The sequence below is a fragment of the Hypomesus nipponensis genome, chromosome 11 (assembly GCF_054491055.1).
Source record: "Hypomesus nipponensis isolate SF chromosome 11, ASM5449105v1, whole genome shotgun sequence".
In the NCBI taxonomy this organism is placed as follows: Eukaryota; Metazoa; Chordata; class Actinopteri; order Osmeriformes; family Osmeridae; genus Hypomesus; species Hypomesus nipponensis.
In genome coordinates, this window is record NC_140371.1 from 2,680,510 (window position 1) to 2,701,898 (window position 21,389).

The 21,389-nt window shown below is 48.9% G+C and overlaps 1 protein-coding gene across 1 annotated transcript in view; it reads right to left on the reverse strand.

Moving 5' to 3' along the window:
* The window catches only part of eys (EGF-like photoreceptor maintenance factor), a 176,523-nt gene that overhangs the window by 30,651 nt on the left and 124,483 nt on the right, over positions 1-21,389 (reverse strand). The window contains exons 40-42 of the mRNA XM_084667205.1: positions 17,729-17,879; positions 2,832-2,940; positions 1,566-1,786 (exon numbers count right to left, since the gene is read on the reverse strand). Of these exons, the coding sequence (XP_084523331.1) occupies positions 1,566-1,786; positions 2,832-2,940; positions 17,729-17,879 (481 nt within the window). The remainder of the gene's footprint in view (positions 1-1,565; positions 1,787-2,831; positions 2,941-17,728; positions 17,880-21,389) is intronic.

A 21,389-nucleotide genomic window follows, 5' to 3' on the forward strand; every position in this document is an offset into this window, starting at 1 on the left:
TGCTTGTTTTTAGGTCACAGCACTTTCTGAAAGAACAGTTCTTGAGGTGCGTTTAATTCGTCTCCGAGTTGCTAGTTTCACAGGTGTGTTCCATCCACCAGGGTTCGTCATGAGACATGTCAAGCACGCCTCGGGTGTCTGACAGAGCTTGCAGGCGTGGCAGCATGTGTCCTGGCGGTGGGAGCAGTCCTACCTGACACAGGCGGTGGGAGCAGTCCTACCTGACACAGGCGGTGGGAGCAGTCCTACCTGACACAGGCGGTGGGAGCAGTCCTACCTGACACAGGCGGTGGGAGCAGTCCTACCTGACACAGGCGGTGGGAGCAGTCCTACCTGACACAGGCGGTGGGAGCAGTCCTACCTGACACAGGCGGTGGGAGCAGTCCTACCTGACACAGGCGGTGGCAGCAGTCCTACCTGACACAGGCGGTGGGAGCAGTCCTACCTGACACAGGCGGTGGGAGCAGTCCTACCTGACACAGGCGGTGGGAGCAGTCCTACCTGACACAGGCGGTGGGAGCAGTCCTACCTGACACAGGCGGTGGGAGCAGTCCTACCTGACACAGGCGGTGGCAGCAGTCCTACCTGACACAGGCGGTGGCAGCAGTCCTACCTGACACAGGCGGTGGGAGCAGTCCTACCTGACACAGGCGGTGGGAGCAGTCCTACCTGACACAGGCGGTGGGAGCAGTCCTACCTGACACAGGCGGTGGGAGCAGTCCTACCTGACACAGGCGGTGGGAGCAGTCCTACCTGACACAGGCGGTGGGAGCAGTCCTACCTGACACAGGCGGTGGGAGCAGTCCTACCTGACACAGGCGGTGGGATCAGTCCTACCTGACACAGGCGGTGGGAGCAGTCCTACCTGACACAGGCGGTGGGAGCAGTCCTACCTGACACAGGCGGTGGCAGCAGTCCTACCTGACACAGGCGGTGGGAGCAGTCCTACTTGACACAGGCGGTGGGAGCAGTCCTACCTGACACAGGCGGTGGGAGCAGTCCTACCTGACACAGGCGGTGGCAGCAGTCCTACCTGACACAGGCGGTGGCAGCAGTCCTACCTGACACAGGCGGTGGCAGCAGTCCTACCTGACACAGGCGGTGGGAGCAGTCCTACCTGACACAGGCGGTGGGAGCAGTCCTACCTGACACAGGCGGTGGGAGCAGTCCTACCTGACACAGGCGGTGGCAGCAGTCCTACCTGACACAGGCGGTGGGAGCAGTCCTACCTGACACAGGCGGTGGGAGCAGTCCTACCTGACACAGGCGGTGGGAGCAGTCCTACCTGACACAGGCGGTGGGAGCAGTCCTACCTGACACAGGCGGTGGGAGCAGTCCTACCTGACACAGGCGGTGGGAGCAGTCCTACCTGACACAGGCGGTGGGATCAGTCCTACCTGACACAGGCGGTGGTAGCAGTCCTACTTGACACAGGCGGTGGCAGCAGTCCTACCTGACACAGGCGGTGGGAGCAGTCCTACCTGACACAGGCGGTGGGAGCAGTCCTACCTGACACAGGCGGTGGGAGCAGTCCTACCTGACACAGGCGGTGGGAGCAGTCCTACCTGACACAGGTGCCTCCGTTGCGGCAGGGCAGATGCTGGCAGACTGGAGGGTCGCAGTTCTGGATGTTCCTCCCGCCCAAGGCCTCCCCCGCCAGGTCCACCTCCTTGGAGTTGACCTGGAGGTCCCGCAGGCACCCCACCAGGCCCCTCACCTCCTGGGTGTGGTCACGGAGCTCCCAGCCAGAAGGGACACCGCCCAGGAACATGGGGCCAAACGAGGCCTGGGGGATTTGGTGCGAGAGCAGGTTTAAAATCTCGACTGTTTTTTAACCCTTGTTCTGCCTACAATGAGCCGAAGGTTCACAATGACCCATCGTTGTGCTGCGACAACTTTACCCAGTACAAGGACAAATAAGAAGCATTTTCTTTTAACTTTCGCGCTGTGGGGGGGGGGAGGGAGGGGGGGGGGGGGGGTGAGACAGTTAAAAGAAAATGCTTCACTTTATTTTTGTATGAGGTAAAGTTGTCGCAACATGTGGGTAGGGGTCTCAATGACTGACGGGTCACAATGACCCGAAGATAACACAAGGATTAAAGCATTGGTGGTTACTAAATAGTCACTGAAATTTGTTATTAACTATCCCTATAAATAAACCGAGAAATACATTCTGCGTTCAACTTTTTGGTTGGTGGAGATTTAAGTGGTTTAAATTAAACTTGATGTCCTTGTTGTATACATAATACTGACACAAGGCGCTGTTTACCTCCGAAATCCAGTCACACTCATTGGAGATGATCAGACACTCGGTCCTGCTAGATATACAGTATGATAGGGGCTGATTTGGAGGTGAACATCTTCCTATCGTACGTGGGACGTAAAGTGTTTTTAAGAGATGAAAACCTTTCTTGCAAGCTTGCTTTGATGTAGAAGGCAATTAGCTGCCGACAGTTGTCATATTAGCGCAACCCACTCTCGTGAACCGACAGCTAATTCTACCTTAACAGTCAATTTAACAAGCCAGGTAAAATTGTGCATGTGCCAAGAAAACGTCTCTCACTTCCAAGTTTGTTTCCTGTAAACTCAGAAGCACCCAGTCGACTCCCCCCCTTATACACAAACAGTGACCTCCACGCATGTTTATGAACACGTAACGAGCAGGAACTCTGCCCGAGCAAGCATGAGCTGCCTCTCTGGTATTTGGAGCCCACAGTAACACACTGCATATATGCATGGTGAAGTGAACAGCCATCAGAAGCAGGATGTGGAAGCTGGAGACCCTGCGGCTCAGCCGGGGGGGGGGCTTGTCTCCAGACAGGACGTGTTACCTCTGACCCAGCAAGGGACAGGAGGTCTTCCTGACGCCCCACGGTCCTGTTCTCCACGGCTATCTCCAGCATGCACGACCCTCCATCCCTACCCACTGGTAGTCTATACCTGTGGGGAGAGAGAGAGATGGAGGAGAGGGGGGAAAGAGAGAGAGAGAGAGAGAGAGAGAGAGAGAGAGGGGGGGAAAGAAAGATGAGGTAGTGAGACAAACTTAACTCATAAGAACGTGGTCTTCATATTAAATCCATGCAGGCTTGAAGATTATGCACAGCAAGGTGAGAGAGAGAGAGAGAGAGAGAGAGAGAGAGAGAGAGAGAGAGAGAGAGAGAGAGAGAGAGAGAGAGAGAGAGAGAGAGAGAGAGAGAGAGAGAGAGGAAAGGGGAGAGAGAAATGGAGGAGAGGGGAGAGAGACACAGGAGAGGGAGAGGTAGAGAGAGGTAAAGAGAGAGAGGAGAGGGGAGAGAGAGAGAGAGGCGAGGGTAATGGAGAAAGCGTGACGGCTCACACTGCATTTCATATTTCCAGTTATGTGCCGTTTCATGACCCTGGAAGGACGGACTCTCACCACTGCGTGACGGATCAAGACACGGTACGTCAACCATTAAAACGCCACACACGCATAAAACACTGAATTAAAACAATCACGGAAAAACGGTTGTGTTGCCGAGGTAACAAGAAAGAGAGATGTTTGGATGGGTGTCGGCGCATCCTCCACCGTGCTTTCTGGTTGCCCAAGGATGATTCTTCATCCGTCAGCGGAGAGAGAAAACAATATCCCACGTCGTTACGTAAAGGGTCATGAAGAGAGGCACAATGGTGGTTGCTTTGTCCTGGCTGGTGACAAACTCCACTGACAAACACAATCGTGGACAAAGGAAAGAGCTGGTGGCTTCACTTGGGATTCATTAATGAATAGTGAAATGAGGCCAGCTGGGTGGAGATGCATGGTGAACAGAAGAAGAGGAGGAGGAGGAGAACTTCATCATTTGACCCTCTTCCCCTCTCTGGGGATACACACACAACATACTGGCATTAGTCACTAATGGTTCCTCCTTAATGGATGTTCCACAGTGTTAAGTAGCTGGTCTACTTGTGTCGTATCCAAGCCTTGGCAAAGTCAAGTGGTTCCTTTCTCCTATTTATCACTGGTATGTTCCAGTGAGGAGAACACACCAGGGTCCATGGAGAGTTCCGGGTGTGGCATCCATTATGTGCGAAGATCCAGCCTGAATGCAAGGTAGGAGAACTAGACCACACTTCTCAATCTTGAAACACATCCTTCACCTCAATATTGAAATATATATTTTTAAAATGTCTTATTTTGAGACTGTTTGGAAAATGTAAAGGCAGTTTAAAGGCAAAAAAAAATACTTGGCAGGTGATTGGATGAACCATCTGTCTAACATCTATCGTGTTTCACGGGCTAACCATGCCCATAGTTGACAGTTGTGCAAACCACTGTGGTTCGGGCAAATAAAAAATGTGCAAGGTTAGTAAGCCTCAGCTTGTTGAAGAACTGGCATGTTATGAATGTACATGAAATATGCTGATTCTGCAGCAAATGTGCTGGGCCAGATTTTGGGACACAAGGCCTGCGACGGACTGCTTTTACCAGGCTGACTGTTCGAACGTCTCCTTGCTATATGCCTGGGTTACTGGAGAATACCTGAGAGACAGGAAGTCTGTAACATCCACTAAGTCCTCTCTCCACACAACGTCATTCTCAAATCTTTATTCAGGAAACCTTGCAGGATCCACACATCATTATATGTATCAATACGACCACACAATCATGTCCCGATCCAACAGGGCAGGAGCCAAGACATCACAAACGCTCGTCGGTGTCGTAAACAAAGAAACTAAACATCTCAGAGTGGTGTTGTGTTTGTATCGTACTGTAGCTGTGTTGTGTTTGTGTTACACTGATGAGGACAACACAGGTGCCAGCGCTGACCTGGCCTGGCCCAGGCCCTGCCCCAGAGTACTGAACAACCTACTCGTAATTAGCCCACATCTAATCAGCCTGGGCCCAGCTTGAGCTTCTCTGGTGCGACTGTCCGCTTGTGATTGCAACACTTCTCGTGAGCAAGGAAGAAAGAGAAGAAAAAAAGCCCCCAAACCTCTCCTCTAATGACCAGATGCGAGCAATCAGGGAGATCGCCCTTATGCTAATTTGAAACAGCCTTCAAGGACACCTACCGGAAGGCAATCACAGCCACACAACTCCAGGTAAGACTAATTACAGGTTGGGGAAGTTATGAGGGCCATTTTGCATACAGATTGATGAATTAATGCCCCTGGAAGACGACAAACGTGAAATGCAACCTGACGTTCAGACAGCATCCAGGCTCGTTGGGAGTAATGAGCACTGCAGCACGAGGGCTCACACTGCTGTGCTTGTTTTGTGTCACATATTTAAAACAAAATTCCATGTCTGTGTTCTAATATTAGCTCAGCACAGTGCGGCCATGAAACAATAATTGCTTCTGAATATTACACGGCTGTTTGTTCCGAAAAGAAAAGATAAACACAACATCCCCTAATGTCCAGGACCATCCACAGCCTCTAGGCACAACACAACATCTTATGCAAGCAAGATTTGTTCAAAGTACCCCCCCCCAAAAAAAAAAAGACAAATAGAAAATCGTTCTAATATGGTTACAAAATGCCTTTGCCTCCGGGTGCTTGGTAGGCTTTAATCTGAGTTGATATTGGAGCGGTGTGTAACCCAGGAGATGCAGGGAGCATGATGCTGGTCTGAGGTCTGGTGAGCACTGGCCTATGAACGCCCCGCCAGGCTCATTTACATGGGGCAAGCCTCAGGCAGGGAGAACTAGCATGAACCAGCACACGGAACACCGACAAGCTGTTTGAGAGTGTGTGTGTGTGGGGGGTAGAGGGAAGCTACTGTAGCTTGAACAGCAACCAAACCAAACCCAGACAGGACTCACAGACATACAGGACCTCTCAAACAGTACATCACACATACATGTACACACACACACACACACATGCTTACACACAACCACACACCAGTGCATACGCATACACACCCAGAAATCCATACACACACACACTTCTGAAATGTATATCAACTGAACCGTGCATGACAGATATACAAATGTGGGCCACTGGGCAGGTTTGGCAACTACAATAACGTGCTGTGTGTGCGTGTATGTGTGTGTGTGTTTCCATGTCCGTGTCTCATCGCAATGTTGCTGCACCTCTGATCTCTGATGGTAAGTGACTCCTCATCCCAAATGCTCTCTTCAAATGGAGTGAGCTTTGAATTATTCACATGGAAGCCGCTCCACTGGCCTCGTCAGGGTTTTTACCCTTACAGCGTGTAGGAACATAAAAACAAGTATCGATCCGTCAGCTCCTAAGTCCAGAGCATCCTCTCCAGATTACTAACTCCTTTAGCAAAGCGCATTGAAACCAACACGCACACGAGAGCAGGCTACTCTACGTCGTTATGCGACGTCACTGTCACCTTAAAGAAAATGAAATGAGACCAACGATCTGAGAGCCAGATGATGATGCTGATCGCTCCTGCCACTGCTCTCCGCTGGAGAACACGGCGAAACACCACTGGAAAACACAGCGAAACACCGCTGGAGAACACAGCGAAACACCGCTGGAGAACACTGGAGAACAAGGTGAAACACCGCTGGAGAACACAGCGAAACACCGCTGGAGAACACTGGAGAACAAGGCGAAACATCGCCAGAGAACACGGCGAAACATCGCTGGAGAACAAGCGAAACATCGCTTGAAAACACGGCAAAACAGCGCTGGAGAACACGGTTTAAACAGCGCTGAAGAACATGGCAAAACAGCACTGGAGAACATGCGAAACACCGCTGGAGAACACGGTGAAACAGCACTGGAGAACACGGCGAAACAGCACTGGAGAACACGCGAAACACTGCTGGAGAACACGGTGAAACAGCGCTGGAGAACACGGTTTAAACAGCGCTGAAGAACATGGCAAAACAGCACTGGAGAACATGCGAAACAGCGCTGGAGAACGCGGTTTAAACAGCGCTGAAGAACATGGCAAAACAGCACTGGAGAACATGCGAAACACCGCTGGAGAACACGGTGAAACAGCACTGGAGAACACGGTGAAACAGCACTGGAGAACATGGCAAAACAGCACTGGAGAACATGCGAAACACCGCTGGAGAACACGGTGAAACAGCACTGGAGAACACGGTGAAACAGCACTGGAGAACACGGCGAAACAGCACTGGAGAACACGGTGAAACAGCACTGGAGAACACGGCGAAACAGCACTGGAGAACACGGCGAAACAGCACTGGAGAACACGGCGAAACAGCACTGGAGAACACGCGAAACACTGCTGGAGAACACGGTGAAACAGCGCTGGAGAACACGGTTTAAACAGCGCTGAAGAACATGGCAAAACAGCACTGGAGAACACGCGAAACACTGCTGGAGAACACGGTGAAACAGCGCTGGAGAACGCGGTTTAAACAGCGCTGAAGAACATGGCAAAACAGCACTGGAGAACATGCGAAACACCGCTGGAGAACACGGTGAAACAGCACTGGAGAACACGGTGAAACAGCACTGGAGAACACGGTGAAACAGCACTGGAGAACACGGTGAAACAGCACTGGAGAACACGGTGAAACAGCACTGGAGAACACGGTGAAACAGCACTGGAGAACACGGCGAAACACCGGCAACAGATGGCAGTAAAACATCACACTGCTGCAGTCTTGACTGCTGTGGCAGCACAAGCCCTCCGAAACCAGCCGTTTTCCCTCCCCTGAACCCTCCCCCCCTTCCCCACCTTCTTCTCCCTCCTAAACCCTCCCCCCCTCCCCCTCCTGGCCAGAGGACATGCACTACACACCCACCAGGGCACGGCCAGTCTAACATGGCTTCACTCCCAGGGTCACTGCTCTGATAACATAGTTTGCATGCGTGTGTGTGTGTGTGTGTGTGTAAGAGTGTGCACGTTTGTGTGTGTGTGTACAGTACAGTCTGTACATCATCAGGCTGACTCACCCACTCTAAATGGGAGCTGATGCATGTTGGGTAATATCAGCTTGTGGAATGCACTGTTACTGTAGAAAAGCCATTTCTGGATATTCATGAACAAGCTTGTTATTTCAGTTTTTTTATGCTCGAGTGACATTGTCTCTGCTTTTGTAAAAAATGCTGTGACAGCCAATAAATAACTTTTCTTTTATGTTACAGTCTGATTCTAGTATCAACAAATGGAAGGGCCATGTCAAATACACTGGTTTTGTGTGTATTAACAGTGTAGCCCAGCGTAAATACGGCTAGCTATATTTCTTACTTGTAACATTTGCATGAAGTAATTGATAGTGTGTGTTTTGACGTCAAAGTAACTCATTAGTTCACCACCAGACATTCCTGTTATCAGACCAAGGGCTGATTCTTTCTCCTCCTTCCCGCTCCATCTGACCCAGAGTATGTTTCGTTTCATGTGTTAGCCCATCAAACTCTTACTAAAGCCAATAACATATTTCCATTACTGTTCATTATATTTCCATTTATTCACATTAATTATTGTGTTTAATTTTAACAAATTCTTTCCTTAAGATTAGACTGATTATTGCATATTAAAAATAGGATTCCTTAATGTCCTAAAACCAATGTAGGTTATTATAACAGGATACTTTATTATAAACAAAGTATTTATATCTTAATCGAGCAAACCTCGCTACAATAGTTTGTACTACTGGCCGATTATGGAATGCCTGTTAAAACCTTGTCATTAGATGTCAAGTTATATCTTTTGAAGTTTGGTGAAGTTTTATAATTTACTATTGGGGAGAAAGTGCATTTTATTTCAGAAAAACAACAACAGTAAGTATTACCAATTGCCCCACTCAATGAAAGTGAATTTAACTAAAGATACATGTACAATACTCTAGACAAAACATTTATGTTGTGTGCATGTATGACAGAGAGAAAGAAAGAGATGTTGTGTGCATGTATGACAGAGAGAAAGAAAGAAATGTTGTGTGCATGGATGACAGAGAGAAATAAAGAGATGTTGTGTGCATGGATGACAGACAGAGAGAAAGAGATGTTGTGTGCATGGATGACAGAGAGAGAAAGAGATGTTGTGTGCATGGATGACAGAGAGAGAGAAAGAGATGTTGTGTGCATGGATGACAGAGAAAGAAAGAGATGTTGTGTGCATGGATGACAGAGAGAGAAAGAGATGTTGTGTGCATGGATGACAGAGAGAGAGAAAGAGATGTTGTGTGCATGGATGACAGAGAGAGAGAAAGAGATGTTGTGTGCATGGATGAGAGAGAGAGAGAGAGAGAGAGAGAGAGAGAGAGAGAGAGAGAGAGAGAGAGAGAGAGAGAGAACATTGGGAGGTGTAGTTTATTTTCCCCGTCATTATCTGACTTTCCTATTCTGAATCAGGGTAAGCCTTTAAAAGAGAAAGGTTAGCGTTAATTATCATGTAATTTTAATTAGGACAATTACTGGCACTGCATTAGTCATTTCCTTAATGCAGTGTAAGGGTATCTGTCCTTTGTCACAACACAATCTGCAGTCTTCGGCTCATTTGTCTTTGCGGGTTTTGGGTACTGTCAACGTACAATAGTAAAGAATTGTACGAAACAGAAGAAACGTCAGGCATATGTTCCTGTGTCAATCGCGTTCCAGTTTTTATCCATTACTTGGAGCTGCATATTAAATGCACTTAAAACACATTGATAAGCTGCCAAGCTACAACAACAACAACATTAACATGAACATTATCATTGCTGAGAGGCTGCCAGGAAAACCAAATGATCCATCTGCCATAACAATCAACATTTAAAAACTAAACAAAATAAAACAAACCACCCGAAACACATTCAACTTTCTTCATGTGACTGTGTTTCTCTTACAGTAGTCCTTTGAATGAAAACCGGGAAAAAAAGCAGCAGAAAAGTTGTTGAAAAATGCTGAATACATTAGTATAATCCTATCAGCCAGGGACACGAGAGTTCATATACAATAAAGGAGGGAAACTGATGCTTAGAAACGCGCCGTCCCACGCCTGTTGAACTTTGACCCCAGTGTGGAGCGAGGCTGCTCTGGGAGGCTGAGCAGGTTCACCCAGGGATCCTTCTGACAGGAACCCCCCCCCCCCACCCCCCTCTTCCCCCTTCTCTTTCCCTCCTTCCTCTTCCCCCTTCCCTCTCCTCCCCTCTTCCCCCTTCTCGCTCCATCCCCCTATCCCTCCTCCCGTCTCCTACCCCTCCCCTCTCTCAGCTACCCTGTCGTCCTGACCCAGGTCTCCAGCTCTCAGATACTGTGTGGACCTACACAGTGTGTGTGTGTGTGTGTGCAGTACATCAGAGTGCCATAACCTTGGTGCATGGAGGCTATTAGAACCACAACATCCCCAACCCCAACAGTAACAAAGCACTACTAAAGGCTGCCGGCCATCATTCTTCACAACCCTGTCAGGAGCAAAACAATCCACTACAACCAACTATAACAGGATTGGCCACCGGAAAGCATGGCAGGATGAGGGTCAAGCTGCACAGTATTACTATTCTGTTTGTGCGTCTCCCTCCTGGACAGATCCCTGACATTTTTACCAACCCATCAAAATGGCTACCTCATAGAAACAGACGACATGTTAGCCATTTTTGGTTTGTGCGTCAACGGGCTGTTAGTCTGGCTGTGATTGTCTAGCTTCTGCGTCCAGCCCTCTAAATGGACAGTGAGTTGATTTATATGAGTATCTTGCAACACTTTAGATTAAGGTTACATCAATTACCACGTAACTACATAGTAACACTTTACATTAAGGTTACACTACCCACCAATGGGCAAAGTAACCTTGATGTAAAGTGGTGCGGTACTTAATGCAACCATAGTGTAAGGTGTTGCTAAGTAACTATATGGCAGTTAATGTAACCCTTGTGTGAAGTGTTGCTACATAAATACAAGATAATGTAGGCTTGGTGTAAGGTGTTGCTACGCAGCTACACGACAATGTAGCCCTAGTGTTAGGTGTTGCTATGCAGCTACATGGTATTGTAGCCCTAGTGTGAGGTGTTGCTATGCAGCTACATGGTAATGTAGCCCTAGTGTGAGGTGTTGCTATGCAGCTACATGGTAATGTAGCCCTAGTGTAAGGTGTTGCTACGCAGCTACATGGTAATGTAGCCCTAGTGTAAGGTGTTGCTACGCAGCTACATGGTAATGTAGCCCTAGTGTGAGGTGTTGCTATGCAGCTACATGGTAATGTAGCCCTAGTGTGAGGTGTTGCTATGCAGCTACATGGTAATGTAGCCCTAGTGCGAGGTGTTGCTATGCAGCTACATGGTAATGTAGCCCTAGTGTGAGGTGTTGCTACGCAGCTACATGGTAATGTAGCCCTAGTGTGAGGTGTTGCTACGCAGCTACATGGTAATGTAGCCCTAGTGTGAGGTGTTGCTACGCAGCTACATGGTAATGTAGCCCTAGTGTGAGGTGTTGCTACGCAGCTACATGGTAATGTAGCCCTAGTGTGAGGTGTTGCTACGCAGCTACATGGTAATGTAGCCCTAGTGTGAGGTGTTGCTACGCAGCTACATGGTAATGTAGCCCTAGTGTTAGGTGTTGCTACGCAGCTACACGGTAATGTAGCCCTAGTGTTAGGTGTTGCTATGCAGCTACACGGTAATGTAGCCCTAGTGTTAGGTGTTGCTATGCAGCTACACGGTAATGTAGCCCTAGTGTGAGGTGTTGCTACGCAGCTACATGGTAATGTAGCCCTAGTGTGAGGTGTTGCTACGCAGCTACATGGTAATGTAGCCCTAGTGTGAGGTGTTGCTACGCAGCTACATGGTAATGTAGCCCTAGTGTGAGGTGTTGCTACGCAGCTACATGGTATTGTAGCCCTAGTGTGAGGTGTTGCTACGCAGCTACATGGTAATGTAGCCCTAGTGTAAGCCAGGAGACTGTACACACTTCCCAGAAAGCTTGGCAAAAAGGAATGCCTTCTCCTCTCTCTCTTTCAGACTTTCTTCTCTCTGTCTACCTCTCTCCCTTTCTGTCTCTCCTCTTTTTCTCTCCTCTCTGTCTACCTCTCTCTGTCTCTAACCCCTCCATCCACCCCCCCTCTCTGTCTATAACCCCTCCATCAACCCCCCTCTCTCTCTGTCCTCTGTCTCTTTCTTCTCTCCCTCACTCAACGTCCAGGGAGCTCTGAGCTCACAGCTAGACTCATTCCCACCTTCTGCTCATTTGTAGATTCAGTTTGGCCGTAGTTCTTGTGTTCTGTGGGGACAAGGGGAGGCACTGCTTTCCAAGCAGCTTCCCCCACTCACCCCCTCCCCCCCCCCCACACAAATCATGGAACAGGCCCAAGTCATGAAGCGAAGCCGCTAAAACCTTATTCCCGCTCCTAATTGAGCGTGCTAGGCAGTGTGGAGAAGTGGGGTTGTGGAGGGTGTGATGCTTTATGAAATGGCAAATAAGGCAGAGCGCCCGGAGGTAGCGCTCGCTCTGGTGTAGTCCCTGGAAGCGCGATGACTTAGGGCCCTGTGGATGCTCGCGTTGTTGATCGTGTTCAACAATGTCTTGGTCTTCATGTCTGGAACAGCGTTGTGGACATGTTGGCTACGCGTGACCAGGACAGACTCAGGTGGAGATTAGTGACCTCTGGTTCATGTTCATGTGGGCGGGGGGAGCTGAGATACTGATAAACAGTCGTGCCATGTGTGGGACACAGTTACACGCATTAAAGACTGTAAACTCTGCCTCCGGACCTTTACTTCCAGACTTTACTTCCAGAGGCTCTCCACAAGAGTTCCAAGCATGGCTTTGCTTTGAGAAAACTGCTCTTTGATATTGAAGATATCTGGCCACGTAGAACAACACTTGACTGAGATTTATATAACAAAAGGACCCATGCAGAAATCTGTGCGCACACAATGTACACACACACACACAGAGACACACACACACACACACAGAGACAGACAGACAGACAGACAGACAGACAGACAGACAGACAGACAGACACACACACACACACACACACACACACACACACAGAGACAGACAGACAGACACACTTCCACTCACACAGACACTCAAAAAAAGCAGCAAACATTAAAGGGAGTTCGGAGGCTTGTCAGACAAATGCCAAAGTCTTCAAACTCCTCTTTCAGGTAAAATAGTGTAGCTCAGTCCCTGTTGCTTGCCTGTTCTGCAGAGGTATCTGCTAGGTGACCTTGGCTCCACCAACCTCGCTGTCACGCCCAATCAAATCCCCTCCGATCTGACTGGCGGAACGACACGTACCAAGATGACCTCGCTCAGACCCAAATCTCCTGCCAGAGTTATTGATATTTGCCCAACAATGAGTTGATTTCCTGCAGCAGACAGGAGCCAGAGATTAGAGAGGCAGAGAGATGCGTCACTGCTCCGAGGGCTTGGAAGGACAGTGTCTCCAAGGCTAGTGGAGGGCTTCTTCGTATCCTCCCAAAGATCTCTCAGACGGGATCAACATGCTAAACTCCTGACGGTGGCGTACCCTGGCTCAGACACGCCACCGGAAACCAAGTTGTCGAGGTTTCACCTGGAAAACTAGGAAGTGCGCTTGGCCACACAGCTCAGCGTACAGGGAGCGAGCCTGCTGGATGCGCAGTGGAACAACAGCGTCTGGCAATGGATCTTGATTAAATATTCACAATGGCTGCTATTCCCCAGGCGTGGGTGATTAGCAGGGTCAAGGAGGATACAGATGAGACAGAAGTGTTGTCACTCTGCTCCAGCGCCGCTGCTTCCTCCCGATTGGTCGACGGCTGTTGATACAAAGCTCTGATTGGCTTAGCCCATTAATGCATCCCGTTGAATATAAGTCCATGGTAAATGTGATGTCGCCCTCGATATAGAGTGCGGTTGTACAGTTAGAGCTTAGAGTTTTGGCCACATGGACAATGACTTGCATCTCTCCTGTATTCTATTTTTGGAAGGGTCAGGGATGTGATTCCACAACCCACAGGATTTGATGTTGCTACAATGTCCATAACTCTGGTACTGGGTGGTGACGAATCATGTTGTAAACATCTGAGAGGCTACGGGTTGTTAGCTCAGCCTGGGACCACCCTCAACGGAGAACGATTAGCCTGCGGTAGCATCACAAGCCTCACCTGTGTTCTGTCTCATTTACTCTGAGTTCTCTGTCTGGTCCTTTTGTTCCCTGCCAGATTGTGCCGGTCATTTCCCTCAGCCTTTGCAGCGTTTAGTGTTTGATTCCTGGTCAGACCCCAGCCTGTTTTTGACCCTGTCGTTTTTGGATTCCGTGTTTAGTTCTGGAAACCTCTCCCTGTTTTGTGAGCCTGCTTGCTGTTTTTGAATCCGTTGTTGTGGCATGTATTAAATTTTCCCTCTTTTTATTCGGCCCTGGCGTGCAATTGGGTCCACCCTGGCAATGACAAGGAGTCGTTTGGAAACATCCCTGTCCACGTCTTTCATGTGTGAAAACACGCTCTGAACCCAACCAGAACCGCTGCACACAACGAGACACTTTCAGGCAGATTCAAGGCATCACAGTGGTGGAGGTTATAATCTCATTTAATAAATGAAAGTAATAAATCATGTAGAGGAAACAGCTCAATCTGACTCTTTTACACAGAGAGAGAGAGAGAGAGAGAGAGAGAGAGAGAGAGAGAGAGCGAGAGAGAGAGAGAGAGAGAGAGAGAGAGAGAGAGAGAGAGAGAGAGAGAGAGAGAGAGAGAGAGAGAGAGAGAGAGAGAGAGAGAGAGAGAGAGAGAGAGAGAAGACACCATTGAAGGAGTAGAAGTCTGAATTATTTCTGGAGCTTCTTATCACAAGTAATAACCCAGTGGCAGGCAAATAGATGGGGAGCATCATTGTGTAGATGGGAGATAAGGGCTTCTAAAGCAGCTACAAACCCCAGGAGTAGATGGCCTCTTCTCTCCACTGAGAGAATATAATTAATCTCATTCAAGGTTATTGCGTTTTAATGACATGAGACAGTTTTCCTGACCACTTGTACTTATGACCAGTTTATATTAAAGAGACAGTCAGACGTTAATCTTACAGGCTGGCAAAAGAGGTCATACAGCTGAACAATTAAAGTGCTAATTTGCGATGCTATGCAAGCTAATTCAGCAAGTGACTATCAATTCATTTAACTTCATTGATCCTGAAGGATATTTGAAAATAGCGCCGAGCCACTGTTCACTTTTATGCTCATTTGTTGTAATTATTATTATTATAATGTTAATACTGAACACACAAGTAAACTATATTTTGAGTAATATGTGATTTTAATTATGGTGCCTCAATTTCAAAACCTGTTATCCTGATGACAGATTGCTGTGGGCCTTTCTGAGGCAGACGAGATACCAGCTGTGGAGAGAGGAGAGGGAGGAGAGGAGGACTGGAGGAGAGGAGGGAGAGGGGAGGAGAGGGAGGAGATGGGAGGAGAGAGGAAAGGGAGGAGAGGGCCGTGGAGGAGAGGAAGAGGAGAGAAAGAGGAGGAGAGGGAGGAGATGGAGGAGAGAGGAGGAGAGGGACAGGGGGAGGACAGGAGAGGGAAGAAGAGAGACGAGAGGAGTGAATGGAGGAAAGAGGAGGAGAGGGACGGGGGGAGGACAGGAGAGGGAAGAAGAGAGACGAGAGGAGTGAATGGAGGAGAGAGGAGGAACAAACTGAAGAGAAGAAATGATGAGTGACGTGACAGCAACCGCTAAACAGACGAAAGAGAGCTTCACACAGAGACTGAAGGGTATACAGCTGTCTCTTTGATATGGACTCGTCTTTTATTGCTTTATTTCTCTCCACCTGCCCCCCCCCCCCCCCCCCCCCCCCAGTGAGGATCTGCTATCTCACCGGCAAGCATCTCGGCTCCCCTTTGCTCACTGTCTAATTGTGCCGTTCTTCCCGTGCCACACAAAGAACAATAAACAAAGCATACAAATGTGGTCACGAGTAGAGAAAAGACGAGACCATCAAACACTTTCCAGCATCAAATAACTGTGCGAGGAAGCAGAGCTGGAGTGGGGTGACGGCCCGGTGGGTGTTGTGTGTTCACACGGCGGTCTGGGATGTGGAAGCAGATTAAGGCGTAATTAGCGGGGCAGAGCTGAGCTGAGACTACGCCATCCTGGAAGAACAAACTCTCAACGGTGGCCCAAAGCAAGAAAAACACATCGAATCAACACCAAAAAACAACATCTGTCACAGACGCAAACCATGAGACGACTTCACCGTTCAGAATGACTGTGTGCCATCTATGAGGAGCTGTGGACTTGCCAATCAAATAAACTAGGCTATTAGGCCAACTGATGCTTTTGGGCTATTACACTACATGTCACAAACCCATCAACTTCTCTCACTCCCCGGGCAGATAGGTGTGGAGCTAATGTGTTTACACAGGAGTCAGAACAGGCCACGCATGTTGATATGCAGAGACACTGTTTCCCAGAAACAGCATGATGTCCTGAACCAGTGATGAAGGCTTTCAGGGGAGTGAATGATGGGGGATCTCCAGTCAGAGACATGTAACATTGTCTGAGTCCATTTGAGCTGGCAGTTAGCTTGAGAAGAGCATGCAATGCCAAACTCTGACACTGTGTTGCCTAGCAACGTTAGACTTTTCTGCATAAAGGTTCCTTCAATTGAATTAGGTATAACAGAGAAGGAGATTGTACCAGGGGAATAGGGAGGGGAATTGTGGAGGGAACATTACTTTTCACATGGGTTTAGCGTTTCCTGTCGATGTACATGGCTCCATGGCTTCCTGTCAGACGAACGCTAATATTAAACATACCTGCTGTGGACACGAGTCGTCCGTAAGGACGTGATTGGTAGATACAACACAGGACTCAGCTCAGCACGACAGCATGGTTCTGGATGAAAGATGGAAGCTCACCCTGACGGTGACGTCTTTCCCTCCGCCGCCGCCAGAGAGACGGCTGCTGCCTCCGCGTCCACAGAAACAAGTCAGGAAACCGTTAAAGGAGCCCACTGTCTCTGGCAAGGCTTAGGCAGCAGGAGCCAGCTGTGTCTGAGGAGGACGAGGCGATGACGCCCTGCACACAGCTTAGCCCAGTCACCTTGTTGCAGAAGCATCTTTTCAGGTTTGCATTTGCATTACTGGGCCGTGTAGCGCGTCAAGGCAGGGGACACATTCCCTATATCTAAACTCTGCTGGGGATCAGTGGCTGTAGCCCTGACGAGCGCACGCACACACTTCATTCAAGGTCTTTATTCATTGTAAGGAACACAAGTATTTCTGTATGGGCGGCATTCCAGAGGAACGTCAGATCATATTTTTCTCGTTGAAGAACACAAACTTTTGAGTCCCTGTCCCTTTCTAATCACAGCCGTGTGAATGATATCAATGGGAAAGAGGGAGGCGTTGCTATTAGACAGTTTGTTAGCAACATCCTCTTGAGAAACACAATTATATATGAGGCTTTGCATATTTCGTACTTTTAGAAGAGAGAACTGAAGCTGTGGCTCATAGGCAACCTTGGAATACGGAACGAGGAAGAGCTAAAGGAAGAGGAAGTGATAGACACATGAAGAGGCATAAGACATGAAAGAAAATAAAGTTAGACATGCGAGATGTAAATCATACAGGAAGAGGAAATACAAGAACTCTATAGGGAGAGAAACCCAAACATACAGGAAGAGGAAGTCAGACATGCAGGAAGAGGAAGTCAGACATACAGGAAGAGGAAGTCAGACATACAGGAAGAGGAAGTCAGACATACAGGAAGAGGAAGTCAGACATACAGGAAGAGGAAGTCAGACATACAGGAAGAGGAAGTCAGACATACAGGAAGAGGAAGTCAGACATACAGGAAGAGGAAGTCAGCCATACCGGAAGAGGAAGTGTTGTGTTTCCTACCGTACTGTGACAGGGAGGAACCTGTTGATGTTGATGCTCTGGTCCGCGGCCACATTAAGAACGTGAGCACCACTACATCCCAGTCTGGCCACCAGACGGCCATCTTGTAGGAACACGTGGAGGAAGCGGTCTCCGAAGTTCTGCTCCTGGGCTGGAACACAGGAAGAGGAGGGGACCATGTGACCAGGTGTTGGCCTGCCAGTATTAGATGGAAGAACTGGAAGTCTACAGTCCAGTGAGCATGTTTTTTAAGTCATCCTTGAAGTATCACACCCCAAGAAATCTCTTCACACTAAGGAAAAACGATAAAAGGCTTCTTCTTCCTATTTCAAAAGGCAAAATGTGTGACATTATAGGGTCTTCATCTCAAAGTAATTGTAGCCTTTTTCACATCCAAATCTTTGAAATATAAAGCTGAGGAAAGGGAATATATTCTTTTTCACTTGCAAAGGTAAGACTTCATATTCTTTAATATATTCCTTATGAGCCAGAGTCCTGGGGAGAAATCCCTGATCCTTTGGCATTGCTGCTGTAATGTTGCTAGCATCCTTCAGCGGACGGCTACCTTCTGTAGGAACCTCATCTTTACTGCTATTATAAAGAGCACATAAAACTATCAAGTAGTGAGGTTTCCCCTAACCACTCCCCTGAAGGACGCTGTGTTGGTTCTGATGCCTGTGGAACTGTGGAAATGCCAGTAGGAGCTGAGGGGGTGCATGGTTAGTGCCCGTTTATGGAACACCAAACAGACGCTTAAGATGCTCGACGGGAGGAAACATCTGGATCCACAGAGGATAAATTATTTCCGTCCTCTTCAAGAAAAATACACAAAGAAAGTCTGCCACATGCAAAACTGATGAACTCGCTTTCAAAGCATTGTCGCAGCGCCATCGCCAAGCTACAATGCGTCTACCTCACCAGAGAAGCGCAGTGACAAACCCGGCCATTACCCCTGGCTGCAACCTAACCTCATTAAACGCACTGTGTCACTCGTTGTGTGGCCAAATGACCGTGTCCGGTAACATGGGATCGTCCTGTCAGAGCTCGTGCCCTGCTCGTTGTGACAGAAGACTTCCTCTTCCGTATCGCTCAGAGATCTGTCTGTGTTCATTTAGCCTAATGACGTAAGGAACGCAGGCTACTCGCCATGCATATTCACATCCCACGCCGACCCGCGGCTGGGCGATGACAGGCTGCTCGGCTTTCAACTCCTGACTCTCTCATCATAGGGAGTCAGATGGCTGAGCGGTGAGGAAGTCGGGCTAGTAATCAGAAGGTTGCTGGATCGATTCCCCGCCATGCCAAATGACGTTGTGTCCTTGGGAAAGGCACTTCACCCTACTTGCCTCTGGGGGAATGTCCCTGTACTGTAAGTTGCTCTGGATAAGAGCGTCTGCTAAATGACTAAATGTAAATCTCATCTCCATCCACTCACGAGAGGTATGAGCCCATTGGATCAGTGAGGTCATGAAAAATAGTGGCAAATTACTGGGCTATTGTTTTCACTGCAAGGACCTTTCATGTTCTTTGTGATTTACTGTAATATATTCACAGGACTCTGGAGTAGGGAATGAACGATATGACCATTAGAACTAATGCAGTGCCAGTGCTCGCTAATTAGCTAGCATGTTTGCAGACGGACATGACACAAAACACGAACCGTGTCTTGTGAGGGAAACTTGTTTATGGAGGCCTGTGTACGCTTACCATGCTTCTCATTAGAATACAGCACAGCAGAGCATCCAGTGCTAGCCTACAGCACGTGCTCAGTATGGCACTTGACAGCAGGCCTGTTCTACATGGCTCGGTGCAGCAAATGAGTGTGTGCTCTAGTCTAATCATGTGCTACCTATCGTTCCACCTGGGAAAGGATAACGATGTAAGAACAAACAGCGACTTTGCGTGTCGTGCCAACTGCCCCCACCCGCCTACCACACCACCCCCCTACCCCACCCAGAAGTGTCCCCTAAGTTCCCCCTGCACCAGCAGCATCATGGCTGCCGGTCTGCCATGGAGCATCCATCCCAGCGGTGGATACGTTTGTTCCTTGGCTTCCAGCTCCAGCAGCAACAACGTAAGGGAGGGAAAGCCATCACACACGCTAAACTGGCTTAGCTATTTAAAGCCCTTTTGTTTTCTTCCAGGGCCATTGTTTCCTAGTGTGCCGTGACATATTTGGGGAGTGATTATGCAACTGTTAGGATCGACGCACCTCTCCATTTCTTCTTTCTCTTTTTCTTTCTCTGCGAGGAAATGACGAATTACTCCTGGCTTTCCCCATGGCCCTGTTAGCCTGCGCCGAGACTAACAGAGCGTTCCCGCTTTTGTCAGTGCCTGTCACCTGTTCCCCCCCCCCCTTCCCTTCCATTTCTCCCTCCCTCCCTCCGTCTCCTTTCTCTTTATCTTGCTTTCACTTGCTTTTCACCTCCCCCTCCCTCCCTCCCTCCCTCCCTCCCTCCCTCCCTCCCTCCCTCCCTCCCTCCCTCCCTCCCTCCCTCCCTCCCTCCCTCCCTCCCTCCCTCCCTCCCTCCCCCCTCTCCCAGGCTGACAGCGAAGGCCCAGAGGGAGTGTCATGGTGGGCTCTGGGAGGCGGGGAGTGGGGGAGTGGGGGTGGGGCTGGTGGGTGAGGGCCGGGTCAACCCAGGAGATTCTATGCATCTTGATTCACGTCTCTGGTTCTCTTCTGATTAACTTTGTCTGTTTGATCTCTGGAGTTTTCTTTCCCAGTTCCTACCCTCTGAAGTGAGAACACTGCCTCTCTTCATGCCAGGAAAACAGAGGCAGATAAAAGACTCCGTAGGCTCTTCTCAATAGAAGCTCTGTTTGTCTGAAGCTCAAAAACAGACGAGCTTCTCTCTCTCCCTCTCCCTCTGCCTCTCCCTCTCCCTCTGCCTCTCCCTCTGCCTCTCCCTCTCCCTCTGCCTCTGCCTCTGCTTCTGCCTCTGCTTCTGCCTCTGCCTCTGTCTCTCTCTCTGCGTTCAGGGCTTGGTGGAGCTGCAGGAGAGATGTATGTAAGGTAGGATTAGGTAGGTCAGAATGTTCTGGCATGCTTACCATACATATCTGGGGTTAGGTAAACAGCTGGTCCTCTGAATGACTTTATCTCACATTGTTGACTGCGGCTGGAAGAGCATCTAATATGAATTAACATGTAAATTCACCTTCATCTGCACAAGCTGATGAAGAGGTATAGAGGGAGGGGAGGAGAGGTGACGGTAGGGAAGAGTGGGAAAAAAAGACAGGCTAGTATGTTGTCAGAGCAAGCTTGTTGTCATTGAATTTTCTTCCCCTTCCTGCTAATCTATAAAGGGAATTCATGAGGGCTCTGACAGGGCGCAGCATGAGATAAACACCGTCAGATGGCTTGTGGCAGGTGAGACATAGAGGTAGCTCATTTGACAGCCTGGAGGTCGGGCCATTTTGCTAGCTTCAGATCAACAGCAATCCCAGTCACTTCAAAACCCTCATAACTCTCTTTCCAACACCACTTGCTGCTACCAGCCACCATCCCTTCATTCCCACACCCTCATCCCCCTATCACTCACCACCGCACAGCCCCCACCCAACCCATTAAGATTTAAACACTTCTAATTTGTCCCAGGAGGGTTTACACGTTTGATTCCTGAAACCTTGTTCATGGGGGTAGCACAGGCATGATGGA